The 15,190-nt window shown below is 48.2% G+C and overlaps 1 protein-coding gene across 5 annotated transcripts in view; it reads left to right on the forward strand.

Annotated features, from left to right (window-relative positions):
• PACC1 (proton activated chloride channel 1) overlaps positions 1 to 15,190 on the forward strand; it is a 69,547-nt gene that overhangs the window by 8,989 nt on the left and 45,368 nt on the right. For 2 of the 5 annotated variants that reach the window (XM_032136429.2, XM_032753813.2), the window contains exons 1-2: positions 9,052 to 9,212; positions 13,421 to 13,517. In XM_032136429.2, the coding sequence (XP_031992320.1) occupies positions 9,177 to 9,212; positions 13,421 to 13,517 (133 nt within the window). In that variant the 5' untranslated portion in view covers positions 9,052 to 9,176. Of the gene's footprint in view, positions 1 to 9,051; positions 9,213 to 13,209; positions 13,330 to 13,420; positions 13,518 to 15,190 lie in introns of those variants that run through there. The other 3 variants (XM_058430577.1, XM_058430576.1, XM_058430575.1) reach the window with 3 other exon arrangements.

The raw sequence follows: 15,190 nt of genomic DNA on the forward strand, positions 1-15,190 counted from the left end.
CAGAAGGACGTAGATGTAAAATAGGGCTAGACAGATAAGGAGGAGGATATGAAGAGGTCTCAACAGAACTACCAGAAGGGCTAGAAGGGACAGGGGCAGATGCACCTGAAGCATTGGAACTGACCGAGGCTTGCATTGAAAGATCATCTAGAATATCTAATTGGTTTTCCTCTTTTGTTTTCATTAAACATTTACATGCTTGTTGTAGAGTTTTATCCTGACTAAGCAATAAAAATGCTTGAACGTATGGTATTTCACCCCATTTTCCCTCCTGCTTGCAAAGCAAATCAAGTTGAAGCATAACTATTAAAGGCTGTAGTTCCATTAGGTGGCCATTTTTCTTGACTTTCCAAATAACATTATTATTATTTGGAATAATAACATTATTATTTGGCCCTATTAGGGCCAAACAATATTACACAAAAATAAAAATTTCTTTTTCTTAAGCCCACCTAATTTAAATTGGTCCCAATGCTGTAATATGTACCCTAGTGGCGAGCTTTTTAGGATTAAGGCTGTGTTACCCATGAGGGGAGCAGGTAAAGGCGAAAGTAGAGATCATTGTGAATGAGGTTGTACTGCCACTGGCTGAGCTCCACTAAAAAGGATGAAAGAGCTTTCAGAGCCAAATGAGCAAGGGAAAATGACCCTGTGGTCACCTTTTTTTTTTTTTTTAAATAAAAATAGATTCGTGGTCTTGCTATGTTGCCCAGGCTGCTCTTGAACTCCTGGGCTCAAATGATCCTCCTGCTTTGGCCTCCCAAAGTGCTAGGATTACAGGTGTGAGCCATCTACCCAGCCCCTGTGGTCACTTTAATTCAGCTATTCATATTACCCAAATAATGAGTTGAGCCATTTGCACTAGAGAGACCACAATAGGGGACTTGACAAAGAAATGTCTCACTAAGCAAGGGAAATGACACGGACCCAGGAAGGAATGTCCGGGCCCAGGACAGTGATGGCAAGCAGGGTGAGACTTACATGGTCTTGCTGTCCCTAACCAAGAAGTAAAAGTCATTTGATTAGTGAGCAGATGAAAAGGAACTGCTAAAAACAAATCTCCAGTTCCCTATCCTAGAGCTGTTTGTCTACAGGGGACTGGCATAATTGCTGCCTGGCTCAATCATACACCCTGGAATTTTTCATTTAAAATTTCTAAGTACTGGCTGGGTGCGGTGGCTCATGCCTGTAATCCCAGCACTTTGGGAGGCCGAGGTGGGTGGATCACTTGAGGTCAGGAGTTCAAGACCAGCCTGACCAACATGCTGAAACCCCGTCTCTATTAAAAATACAAAAATTAGCCAGGCATGGTGGCACACACCCATAGTCCCAGCTACTTGGGAGGCTGAGGCATGAGAATCACTTGAACTTGGGGGATGGAGGTTGCAGTGAGCTAAGATCACGCCACTGCACTCCAGCCTGGGCGACAGAGCAAAACTTCATCTCCAAAAAAAAAAATAAACAAATAAAAATTGGAAATACCAAGTTTCAATTTTGAGAGAAGGGGAGGCAATAAATAATTCATGTAAATGGGCTACATATAGGGAAAGTAAATCTTGCAGAACCATTCATCCCCAGTGTACCTTAACAGGATGCTGGAGCAGACAGGCAAAGAGCCGATAATCCGAAGGCAGATGAGGAAAGTGAAAGTTAAAAATATCAGGACTGGTCAAGTGAGGACTCTGAAAAGCAGCAGGAAAACACAGCAGTGAAACATAGACAGCAATCAGGAAACTGGCAGGTAGCAGCCTTTAATGAGCAGCCAAGAGTGCAAGCTAAGAGTGCAAGGAGGGCTAATCTAAAGAGAGTAATGGTTAATATCTCGTCACACTGAATCCATATCCAGCTATGAGGATGTGGAGGGCCTCCAACCCTTCGTAGTTGGACCTCTAACCCAGTTTTAGACAAGTACCCCTGTCCTTTACCAGTATAAAAATATATTCCACCACTTGCCCAAAGTTGGCCAATTGGTGCTGCACAGTGTATTTCCTCTGGGTTGGAGGGTCTCACCTCATTAAGGTTCCAGTGCAGATGCAATGGGAAAATGTTACCAGAAAAGGGGTCTCATCCAAGACCCCAAGAGCAGGTTCTTGGCTCTTGCAGGGAAATAATTCAGGGCAAGTCACAGAGTATGGTAAAGTTTAAGTAGTTTATTAGAAACCACTCTATTACAGAGTACGGCATGCTCAGAAAGCAAGAGGAGGAACGCCTCTACCTTAATGTAATGCTTGCTTATATAGGATATTAGGGCTAACAATAGCGTACTTTATTATAAAGTCCTGTGATCAGCTTGTGACAGGATATTAGTATTCATGTTCTCTTGTGTAGCTATTGATTTCAGCAAGAATTTATGGGTGTACTATTAATAGTATCATTAGAGTAAAACCCATTTTTAAACTAAGAATGCCCTTTTCCGTTAACTTGTTTCCTCAACCCTAGACATCTTGTGATAAAGAGTGCCTAACTTCCTGAGAAAGTCACCCAGCAGTTTTTTTTTTTTTTGGCTTTATATGGCCTTTATTCAAAATAGAGTCATTCTGGTTAGGACACCTGTGACAGAATAAGTTTAAATGTTAATGGAACAACTCTGGCTGAAGCTGGGAGGCTACTGCAATAATCCAGGTGGGAGACGATGGCTGCTCAGACCAGGGTGGTGCCTGGGGAGGTGGTGAGAAGTGGTTGACTGTGGATATGTTTTGAAGATGTGGTTGATAGAATTTGCAGACAGATGAGACTTGGGATGTGAGAAACAGAGAGGAGTCAAAGGTGAGTTCGAGGTTGTTGCCCTGAGTAACTAGAAAGATGGAATTGCCATTTATTGATATAGGAGTAGGTTTTGCAGGAGAAGATCAAGATCAATTTGGGGCTTGTTCAGTTTGTGATGTGTGTTAGACATTTAACTGAACATATCAAATTGGCAATTAAATATACAAGTCTAGAATGAGGGGAGAGTTCTGGGCTGGAGATAGAAATTTTGGAATTCACTGGCATAGGTGTTGTATGTAAAGCCACAGGAATGGATGAGATCGCCAAGGGAAGTGCATGTGAACAGAGGGGACTGAGCTCCTAACATTTGGTGGTTGGTAGAACTGGCAAACAAGACCAGAGAAGGGCTCACTGTGTGCCAGGTACTGGTTTCAGTACTTTGATGTTAATAAGCTCATTTAATCCTCACTTTAACTCTGGGACATAACTATTACTATGTCAGCGGACCTTAAGTACCTTGCATAGCTCTCACAGTAGGTGACAGAGCCAAGTCAAACACAGGCCATGTGTCCTACAGCCTGCCGTAACCACCAGGTGATATATCCTTCCCCCCAGCGACTGTACCCAATGTTTATACTTTTACTTATTTAACAGGATGGGCTTCTAGTGCAGAGTGACTTAAACAGGATCTGTGTGCATTAACTTTACTCTGAATCTCAATTTCCACATTAGTAACATGCCAGCCTGCCTCTTTCATAGGACTGTGTTAAAACTAACAATGGTAGTGGACTTGTAAAGCTCGAAGTGCAGTATCTGCATTACACTGTGTCACAAGATCTCTGGGATGGAGGAGGCCCTTGAAAACCCCTGAATAGAATATCATCCCCTTCCTGACGCATGTCACGATGACATCCCTATCATACCTTGTGCTGCCTCTCTGCTTGGGCCCTTTCTAGAGTTCTGTTTGTAAGGAACATCTTTAAGCCAAAAGACCCTTCTAATTTGTACTGATCCCATATAGCTCCCTGCTCCCTGAGATGCTGAGGATAAGTCTATACGTGAATAACATGCTCATAGGCCCTCGGATTTCTCCAGGCACCCCTCTGATTGTCATTTTCTACTTGAACCCAGACATATTTTTCCAAAGCACTTGGAATCAGTTAGTCACCGGCAAGAAAAATGGAAAGTATTCTTTTTTCAAAAATTTTATTTTATTTGAAGTTCCAGGATACATGTGCAGAATGTTCAGGTTTGTTACATAGGTAAACGTGTGCCATGGTGGTTTGCTGCATCTGTCAACCTATCACCTAGGTATTAAGCCCCACATGCATTAGCTATCTATCCTGATGCTCTCTCTCCCAAAATAGAAACTATTCTGGATAGAACAGAATGGCTGAATACAGGGAGCCAGTTACACAGGTGATGAAAGAAGCTGAGACAGTCACCCTGAGGCAACCAGAGAGTATCAACAGCAGGAAGTCACCATTCCAGCCAATGGAAGGGTAACAGGGGTGTTTATTTTTTTTTTATGTATTTATCTTTTCTGAGATGGAGTTTTGCTCTTGTTGCCCAGGCTGGAGTGCAGTGGCGCAATCTCGGCTCACTGCAACCTCCACCTCCCAGGTTCAAGTGATTCTCCTGCCTCAGCCTCCGAGTAGCTGGGATTACAGGCATGCGCCACCATGCCCGGCTAATTCTTTGTATTTGTAGTAGAGACAGGGTTTCTCCATGTTGGTCAGGCTGGCTTCAAACTCCCGACCTCAGGTGATCCGCCTGCCTCAGCCTCCCAAAGTGCTGGGATTACAGGCGTGAGCCACCATGCCAGGCAACAGTGGTGTTTATTAGAGTCTAAGGGCCTGAGTCACCTGGCTGAAGCTAGGACCACAAAAAGCCTTTGTATAAGGGCCTGGAGCCATGGAAGGGAAACTGCAAGAGGCAGAGAACAGGGAAAAAAAAAGCCCTGGCTTCTCCCCTGCCCTGACTCCTGAAAATGCCTCCTGCTAAGGTATAGATGTAAATGATTGCCAGCCATTATTCTAGAGATCACAAGACATTGCAACTTCCCCAATTACTCCTGCAGATAACATCACTATTGTAGAACCTCAGCTTGGCTTTTTGAAATGTCTTTTCGGGTTTTTTGCATGTCTAACACTGATGGCTCCACCTGGACCCACCAATCACTCCTGTGGCCCCCACCCAGCAGTGACTAAGTGCACTGGAAGACCATTTCCCACACCCCTGTGATTGCAACCCCAACCAATCAGTAGCAAGCACCCACCCCTATCCTATCCCACAAACTACCTTTGAAAACCCCTGACCCCCAAATGCTTGGGGAGATTGATTTGTGTAATAACTCTGTCTCCCTGTGGCCTCAGTCAGTTAAACCCTTTTTTACTTCAATGCCATGGTCTCAGTGAATTGATATTGTCCATACAGCAGGCAGGAAGAACACATCAGGTGGTTACACTACATGCCCCTAGTGGTCCTCTCCACTGACACTGCCTTCTGCTTGTGCTTCAGCCTAGGACCTGTGTACTGGACCTGTGCCTTCTGCCTGTACCCACGCAGACCATCATGTGCTGGTCCCTTCTTGTCATTTAGGTCTCAACTCAAAAGTAACTGCCATCAGGAGGCCTCTCTTGACATCCCCCAGATATATTAGCATCCTACCACCCTGGCCCATGTCTTCCACCTTTTTATAAGGACGAGTCATATTGGATTGAGAGATCACCTTATTCCAATATGACCTCATCCTAATTACATCTGCAATGACCCTATTTCCATCTAAGGTCACATTCTGAGGTACTGAGGTCTAGGTCTTCAACATATTTTGGGGGACCACAAGTCAATTATAGCAGGAATCTTTAGGGTATAGATGATAATTCAAGCCGTGAGGCTAGAGGTGACCACTTCACTAGCCCCTACGGAGTGAATAGAAAGGAGGTGGAAAATCTAGCTTTGGGGCTGGGCGTGGTGGCTCTCGCCTATAATTCCCCCAGCACTTTGGGAGGCTGAGGAAGACAGATCACTTGAGGTCAAGAGTTCGAGACCAGCCTGGCCAACATGACGAAACCCCGTCTCTACTAAAAATATAAAAATTTTAGCCAGGCGTGGTGGCAGGCACCTGTAATCCCAGCTATTTGGAAGGCTGAGGCAGGAGAATCACTTGAGCCCGGGAGGCAGAGGTTGCAGTGAACCAAGATTGCCGCACTGCACTCCACCCTGGGTGACAGAACGAGACTCCATCTAAAAAAACCAAAACAACAACAACAACAACAAACCTAGCTTTGGGAAAGGCCGCCCTATAGAGCTGAGATGACGAGAAGCCAGCAGAGAGGCTGAGAAGGAGCAGTAACTGTAACTGTAACAGGCCTGTTGCCTGATGTGTGCGGCAAGTCAATATGCCAAGACAAGTGGTTGCAGTAGAAAAAGAGGCTTACCAATAAGGCCTCCAATCGAGGAGATGGAGGGAAACCTCAAACCCTCTCTCAAGGAGTTTGGGGCTTTTCTAAGGGTTTTTAAGGAGTAGGCTGAAGTGTGGAGACTGCTGATTGGCCAAAGAGAACAGGGTGAAATCATGGGACAGAGAGAAGCAGCTGTATTCTCATGCGGATTCCATTCCTCTGTTGGTGTCTTCAAACTGGTTGGTGTCAGCTGTTTCACTGGAATTTGTGATCTGAAAAACATCTTAAGCAATTTTTTTTTTTTTTGAGACAGAATTTTGCTATTGTTGCCCAGGCTGGAGTGCAGTGGTGCTCGCTGCAACCTCCGCCTTCCGGGTTCAAGCGATTCTCCTGCCTCAGCCTCCTGAGTAGGGAGGCTAGGGAGGCTGGGGTTATAGGTGCCCGCCACCATGCCTGGTTAATTTTTGTATTTTTAATAAAGATGAAGTTTCACCATGTTGGCCAGGCTGGTCTCGAACTCCTGACCTCAGGCAATCTGCCCTCCTTGGCCTCCTAAAGAGTTGAGATTACAGGCGTGAGCCACTGGGCCTGGCCTTAAACAATTCTTAAGCAAAAGCCTTATGATTCTAATGTCAGAAATCCTACCTACAGGAGCAGTGGAGATGCAAATGGTAAGTATCTAGTGCTACATGACTTTTGGCTACAAGGAAGTGGGTCAGAGTACAGCCTGATTAGTGCTTAATTGTAACTCTATTCCTGTGCAGAATTAGTGTTAACCCTGTGAGGATGGCTTCAAACTGAGGTAGAAGCAAGCTGGGAGTGTGTGGTGTCCGGGAAGCCAGGGAGGAACGCGCATCAAGAAGGAGGGAGGATCAGCCAAGCCCACTGTGTCTGATAAATCAAGAAAGAGGAGGATGGGAAAATGGCTATTTGATGTGACAACACTGAGGTCACTTGTGACCTTGAGAAGCACTGTTCCAGTGCAGTGGATGGGAGTAAAGCCTGACTGGCGTGTGCTCATGAAGGAATGGGAGCCAGGACTTGGGGGCCGCAAGGACAGAACATTATTTACATGTTTATGGTCTGCCTCTCCACACTTGCATGAAAGAGCCACGAAAGCCAGGACCCAAGGGTATCTTATCCATTTCTGTATCTCAGTGCCCAGCACATTGTATTTGTTAAGCCATATTTTATATTTTATTAGCCAGTATCTCCTTCAAATGTGGGAGCCCATAATTTTCCAGTTTGGTCACACCAACAAAGACTAGAGAGGAATGACAGGGTTGGAATAGAATTCTCTGGTTCCTTCCAGCTCTAATATTCTATGATGGTGTGAACTTGTTCTATCAAGGACCATTGTATTAATACAGTAAGGAATTTAATTAGTGGTCTGCTGTTGTTAATTTGTTTTGATAAGCAACTGTTAAATGAAATGGCTGGAATCAGTGTTCCATTCATAAATTTAACAAACATTTGTCGAGTGCCTACGATGTGTTAGGCACTGTATATATATATATTTTTTTTTTTTTTTTTTTGAGACAGAGTCTTGCTCTGTCACCCAGGCTGGAGTGCAGTGGCACAATCTCAGCTCACTGCAAGCTCCGCCTCCTGGGTTCACGCCATTCTCCTGCCTCAGCATCCTGAATAGCTGGGACTACAGGCGCCTGCGACCACGCCCGGCTAATTTTTTGTATTTTTAGTAGAGACAGGGTTTCACCGTGTTAGCCAGGATGGTCTTGATCTCCTGACCCTGCGATCTGCCTGCCTCGGCCTCCCAAAGTGCTGGGAATACAGGCGTGAGCCCCTGCGCCCGGCCGTTAGGCACTATATATATTGTCCCATATAACAGATGTAAGAGCAGAGTGCCTGGGATAGGGGTGAGTGGTCAGGAGAGGTGATGGGGACCTCCCATTTCTAATGCTTCAGGAGGTCCAAGGTTCTTTGATGTGGCTGGCGCTACTCTGCTTATCACTGAGGAGAGAAGAGGCTCCCAGTGGCCTGAGTGGAGGGGTTACCAAGCTGCAGCTGCAAGGGACACAGAGCAGCATTCACCAAGGCACAACAAGCAGCCTCTATCTGCTTCACCACTGAGGAGCCGAGGGCCCCCACACAACAGCTGTTTCAGGCAGTGGGAGGAGAGGAAGATGTGGTCTTCAGGTCCACCCTGCCACAGGGCCAACACCAGATTTTACGCCACATCTAGCGCTTGAGGCTTCTTCTGTGGCTGAACAGCGCCTTTGGGCTTTCTCTGCACGATCCTTTCTTTCTGCTTTCATAGGCCTTGTCAGGCACGGCAGGATTTAGCAGTTGCATTCTAAGGCAAGGAGAGGAGGGCTCAGAGCATTGCAAGACCTAAAGGGGAGGGTCGGAGCCAGGACAAGAACCTAGGGGTAGTCCTGCCTCTGGAATAATGGAGAGAACATGGGCTCCGCAGTCTACCCCTGGATGAAATAATCTTCATTTGATTACCGCTCAACCCGCATCCTTTCTGAAACAAAGTACCTCAGTTTCCTCATTTGTAAATTAGGGAGAAAAATGTCCTTCTTACAGGGTTCCTTGCAGAATCAACGGCATAATGTGAGTGAGAGCGCTTTGTAACTAACATACAAAATGCTCTCCAGACATTTATTACGGTTTTAAACCGCCAGGCCAAGCTTCCTCTTGCAATTATAGATTAGGGGCTCCTACTCATCTGACTTTGTTCCACTTTCCACTCTTCTCCGTCCCTCCCCCTCCAACAAAGAGAGGAAGTGAGAGACGCAGAGGCACGCGTCTAAGGACCCGCTTAGCTGGCCCAGGGTCACATGCAGGCTTTACCGCCCCAGGGGTGAGAGCTGGTGTGAGGGGCGCCCCCGCCCAGAACTACATTTCCCATCAACCCTTTCGCGGCTCCCGGGCGGCAGCGGCCAGGCGCATGCGCCGAGTACCGCCACGCCTGGTCGGGACGCCCCTCCGAACCGGTTTTGCCTCGCGGAGCCGGTAGTTCCAGGTGCAGCGGCCGCAGTGCTGCGTCCCCGCGCTGCTGTCTGGGGCGGTCTCAGGTGTCCCGAAGCTCTGGTCAGTGCCATGATCCGGCAGGAGCGCTCCACATCCTACCAGGAGGTAGGTACGAGGTTGTGAGAGACGGAAGGGAAGTTCGAGGCGGAGGAGCGGGGTCCTGGGGGCCTGGGCGGATGCGGGGCGGGGGGTGTCGGGGCTGCGCGGCAGAGGGCTCTTCCGAGGGACCGGCGGGTGCGTCGGGGGAGGGCTCCCGGGGTGCAGAGGAGCGGCCCAGGGGCAGGAAGGAAGCGGGGCAGCGGAGCGGGCGCCCAGCCTTCTCCGTATGCTGCGGGTCGCATGGCCGAGGTCTGGAGTAGGGTCCCCGGCGCCGCGACCCGTAACCAGCATGTGAATTATTGAAGCCACCTGAGGCCCAGCCTTCCGCGCTCCCGGCCGGAGCGGCAGCCCAATGGCCCGGAGGAACCCGGCGTTCTTTGCAACAAGTGGAGCGCCCGCGCCCTCCTCCCGGCGAGAGCTGATGCGCGGTCGGCATCGTCGGCATCCTCCCCCTTCAAGCCCAAGGCCTCGCGGTCCCCGCGGCTGGTGACAGGATTGATTACTTGTTTTTTGGTGACCACCTAACTTTGAAAAAGTGCCTTCATGGACTTTGCTGGTTCTCGCTCCTCTTCGTCTCTCCCTCCAGTCTCACCTCCTCCTACTACTTTGTCACTTTCCAGTTCTTTGTCTCTTCTCTGTCCTGCGCTACAGGCTGTGCGTCCAGCGCTTCCTTCAGGCAGACCCTGCCGCCTGACTTCTCCAGCTGTATTAGTGAAACTGCTCTCCTCCTCCTCCTCCATTTTTTCTCGGGCCCTAAACCTTGGTCATCTTTGGCAACCGTCCTCTTCTGTGCCCCTCCATCGTGCCCCCTCATTGGCCAAAGTCAGGCAGTTCCAGGTCGGTCCTCCTCCAGTTTGTGTCCCTGTGTTTGCTGTAACCTCTGAGTGTGATACTGTGTTACCATCGCTCCCTTCAGTCTCTTATACTGTCCAGATTTGCCTTGAGGCCCTGCCTTCACCTCGGAGCATTCCTTTTTTCTCAGACCTGACGCTGCCCTTCGTCTGCCCAGAACAGTCCAGACTTCTCAGCAAGCTCCAAAGCTCTGTACAGCACAGCAGCCATGTCTGCCATTACCTTTGCCACCTCCTCACCCACCTAGGGTCTGGCCACAGTGGAAACTCAGTTTTAGAATGTGCTCCTGCCTCTGTGCGTGTGCTCACTCCATTTCTTCATCAACCCTCCGCCAAGCTCCATTGGCTAAAATGCCCCCAGAAGTCAAGGGCTACCTCAAGTTCCATGTGCTCCATAGGGGTCCACTTTCCAGACCCGTCTGCATTTCTGTCTGTTCTTCTCATATGAACTTGCCTTCTGTCTTAGTCAATAGTTACTGCTGTACATATCTCCCTTTGTAAAAGACTGATTCACAGAAGGGCTTTGTGGACTATATAAAGTAGGTGGCTTAGCCCTACAGTGGAGGGAGAAGCCAACTTGAAGGCAGATGAGATTTGCCTAAGGCTTGCCATTTTTTAGTGTAAGATCTTGGCTGGAATCTGGCCTTGGACAGATTTCTATATTTCTCCTCCCATCCCCTTTATTCCATCTGTTTCCTTTGTCTGAAAGGAGTCTGAGGGATTTTAACCAGTGCTGTGGATTCCATGACCCCTAGATTCTGTGCCCTAAACAGTGGGGGAATCCTGGGGAATGAGATGCGTCTGAAAGTTTTTAGGTTTATAGGGTGTGGAGCACAGTGGATAAATATTAGGGATTACAAGTCAGAAAGCCCACGTTCGTGGTGGCTGTGCCTCTTGCCATTTGTGTGACTTTTATTGAGTCACATAACTTTCTGAGCCTCAGTTTCTTTGTCTGAAAGATGAAGATAACAAAAGTCCCTACCTCCCAGGGTTCTCTGGGGATTAGATAAGTTGGTGTGGAAAATGCTTGGCTCAGTGTCTGGCAGATAGTGACCCCACAGTGAATGATAGCTCTTGTTAACAGGGTGTGGGCAGCTCCTGCGTCCAGGGCACTTTGGGGTCCTGGCTTAGCAGGAACATGTGCCTCACCATCCACACTTAGCCAGCCTAGCAGGGCTCCTAAAATGTTTATTAAAATATAGGCACTTATCCCATTTGGAGGGCCAAGGCCAAGGGTAGACTCAGTTTCTCTTTGGAGGCATCTGCAAGGTGGAAGGCACTGGAAGGGTGCCTGTTCTGTAGTGCCTGTCTCTCCCTTCTTCAGAGAAAGGGGCCACCCAGAGAATGGCCGGCATCTTTCTTGCCTGAACCATTCTGTAAGTGTACCTAGCTCTGAGTAGGTTTATTTACTGAGGGGGGATTTTTCCTTGGGGAGGGTGGGATATACTGAGAATTTGGCCAGGGGCAGGCAATGAGGCAGGCTTATTACAGCTGCGGGTAGTCAGGAAGGGAACATGGTGGGAGGGTGTTAGCACCTGGGTCAGAGTCAACCTGGGTGAGGCTTGAATCAGGGCACTTTGAGACTTCCTAGGACTAACATCCTCCTCTCCCTTTGGCCAGTGAGACCTCTGGGGACCTCTTTATTTGTGCTCCCGTTAGTGGCTTATATCTCTTCGTGCCTTCACCAGCCTCCCTGCCCTTTCCCACTGGTTGCTTTTCTTTTCTTTCTTGTTTTTTGTTTTTTGAGATGGAGTTTCACTCTTGTCGCCCAGGCTGGAGTGCAATGGCGCAATCTTGGCTCACTGCAACCTCCGCCTCCTGGGTTCAAGAGATTCTCCTGCTTCAGCCTCACAAGTAGCTGGGACTATAGGCGTGCGCTATCATGCCCGGCTAAGTTTTATATTTTTAGTAGAGATGGGGTTTCACCATGTTGACCAGGCTGGTCTTGAACTCCTGACCTCAGGCGATCCGCCCACCTCGGCCTCCCAAAGTGCTGGAATTACAGGCATGAGCCACCGTGTCAGATCCCGCACCCGGCCTTTTCTTTTGTGCTTGGAGGGCTTTAAAATGGAGATTTTGCCTGATTCGAAGGGGCAGGAGCAGAGTCGTGGAGAGGGAGATAGAAGAATAGATTCATAAGAGCTGTTTTTCGCTTGTCTCTTGGAGGTGAGTTTTTAATGAAAATGTCTTGAAACCTTAAACACTCATGCTGCGAGCCTGAGAAAATGCTTGGGAAAGCTGTCCCCTCTCCCTCCCAATTCAGGGATGGCTTCTCTTCTAAGCTCTGGTCTTGACCTCTCTTGCCCTCCTCCTTAATCCTACAGAGACTTGTTGATTATCATGGTATCCTTTCTATCCTTCTACCCTTCTCAGTGGTATAATTTCACCATTTGACAGGTGAGACCACTGATGAAGTGAGGTTGAGATTGCTGGCTACCAGGCTGCTGATTGTAATTAGCACCTATCCCTGTGATGGACTGCCTGCCTTTCCTGCTGTGTTCTGCCATTTGCAGCCCAAGTCAGTGGACTTCAGCCAGAGTGCCAGAGGGAGCTCTGACACCACCTTCACTGTTCCCTCTTTTCTCTCAGCAGACTCTAAGCCGCATTTCCTCTTCCTTTGGGAAGTGGTTAAGACCATGGGCTTTGGAACTAGACCAACTTGGATTTGACTCCTGGCTATATCTTTCCCTGGCTTTATGGCCATGGAAAATATTGTGGGTTGAATTGTGTTTCCTTAAAAAAGATGTGTTGAAGTCCTAACCCCAGGTACCTCAGATTGTGACCTTGTTTGGAAATGGGGTCATTGCAGGTGTAATTAGTGAAGATGAGGTCATACAGGAGTAGCGTGGGCCCCAGTCCAACATGGCTGGTGTCCTTCAAGACGATGACCATGTGAAGACAGAGAGAGCACGCCTTGTAAAGATGGCAGCGGAGAGTGGAGATTGGATGCCTCTACAAGCCAACGAACTCCAAGGATTGCTGGCTGTCACCAGAAGCCAGGAGAGAGGCATGGAACAGATTCCCTCACCACTCGCAGAAGGAGCCAACCCTGCCAACACCTCGATTTCAGACTTCTAGCCTCCAGAACTGTGAGAGAAGACATTTCCGTTGTTGAACTTGAGAGAAGACATTAAGCTGTTCGGTTTGTGGTACTTGCTACAGTAGTCCTAGGAACACAGCAGAAAGTTTCTTGAGCTTTCTGAGCTTCGGTGTCCTCTTCTGTAAAATCGCTGTAACACACTCTACGTCATGTGGTTTTTGGTGACAATTAAGTGAGAAGCAGCTTCTGCTTTCTTATTCTAGTGTAGAAAAGCAAGGCTGACATAGCTGACTTGTCTTTGCTCTCTTTGCTTCTCCCTTTAGCTGAGTGAGGAGTTGGACCAGGTGGTTGAGAACTCAGAGCTGGCAGATGAGCAGGACAACGAGACGGTAAAAGTCCAAGGTCCGGGTGTCTTACCAGGTGAGTGGGTTTGGTGCTTTGCTGTGCTGTTGCTGCAGCTGGACACCCCAGTCTAGGCGCCTTGCCAACTGGGAGAGGAGGAGCCCCCTTCCCTGCACCCTGATGTCAGGTCTCAAGTATTGCCCTAGTTTAAAGCCATACATATTTAACCAGCCTTGGAACAGAGGGTATGTCTAGGCTGATATCTGCTCTTAACTCCAATTTGAGCCACTTCCTGAGGCCAGGTGATTGCATACAATGGCAAATGCTTTGGATCTCTGCTGTTCTGTTCCTCTTTCCCTGGAAGCTGCTAGCAGGTGAGCCTCTAATACCCAGGTCAAAGAAGATCTAAGAGGTCCCCCCTTTCAGATACTAGGCCTATCCAGTAATGCTGCTCAGCTGGGTAAGCAGGGTCCCATCAGCCAGTTGGCATCTTATGGAGCCCTACAGCAATGTTTGACACTGCTGACTACTACTTCCGCCCGGATACACGCTGCTCCCTTAGCTTCTGTGATGCAGCATTTCTCAGGCCACTCCTTCCAGGCTCCATTGCGGTCACTCTCCAGCTCTTGGGCATGAAATGTTGGTTGCAGGCCCATTTTTCTCACTCTCATAGGCAGTTCTACCCAGGCCTGCTCCCCTGCTTCAGCCACTGCTTGCTCACACATGACTCCCATGTTTATATCTCTAGCCCAGAGGTTACCTACAAACTGCAAATTTATATATCCTGTATTTCCAACTGCCCATGTCATAGTTCTGCTTGGATCTCCCAAAGGTTCCCTCAACTCCACATGTCCAAAATTGACCTCATGATCATCTCAGTCCCAGCTTGGTCCTCTCCTAGTATTTCCTGTTTGCAGGAATGATACTACCACTTACGCAGCTGAACTTCAGAGTAGTTCTCCATTCCTTCCTTCCCCTCATCCCCTTTTTCTCTGGCCCTTAGCCATGCTGATCTTTTTTTATTTTAGGCCTCATTCCCTCTCATCCTAGGGCCTTTTTGTTGTTTTATTTCTCTGCCTGGAATTCACTTTCCTTCATCACATAGTTAATGCCTAATCATTCTTCAGCTTTCCGCTCACTCATTTTTTTCTACAGAGCCTTCTCTAACCTTCTGGCCAGATTACCTCCCACCCTCCAGCACAGTCTCATAGTCCATGCGCCTCTCCTTTCCGGCTATTGCGTTTGTTTGTCTGACTAATGTCTGTCTGTTCTACTACAGCAGTCCCCAACTTTTTGGCACCAGGGACCGGTTTGTGGAAGACAGTTTTTCCACAGATGGAGGTTGGGGGATGGTTTCAAGATGAAACTGTTCCACCTCAGATTATCAGACATAGTTAGATTTTCATAAGGAGCACACAACCTAGATCCCTTGTATGTGCAGCTCACAGTAGGGTTTGCACTCCTATGAGAATCTAATGCTGCAGCTGATCTGACAGGAGGTGGAGCTCAGGTGGTAATGCTCGCTCACTGCTCACCTCCTACTGTATTGGTCCAGTTCCTAACAGGCCATGGACCCATATTGGTCCATGGCCTGGGGGTTGGTGACCCCGTTCTACTAGAATGAAACTCCCTGAGGGCAGAGACCAGTCTGTTTTGCTCACCACCCTAGCCTTGACCACACCATAAAGATTTGTTGAGTCAATGAATGAAGCCCCAGCCTGACTTCAACTTCTTGGATGGATCCCATCTGT

Source organism: Hylobates moloch, unplaced genomic scaffold (genome assembly GCF_009828535.3).
Source record: "Hylobates moloch isolate HMO894 unplaced genomic scaffold, HMol_V3 SCAFFOLD_18, whole genome shotgun sequence".
NCBI classification, from domain to species: Eukaryota; Metazoa; Chordata; class Mammalia; order Primates; family Hylobatidae; genus Hylobates; species Hylobates moloch.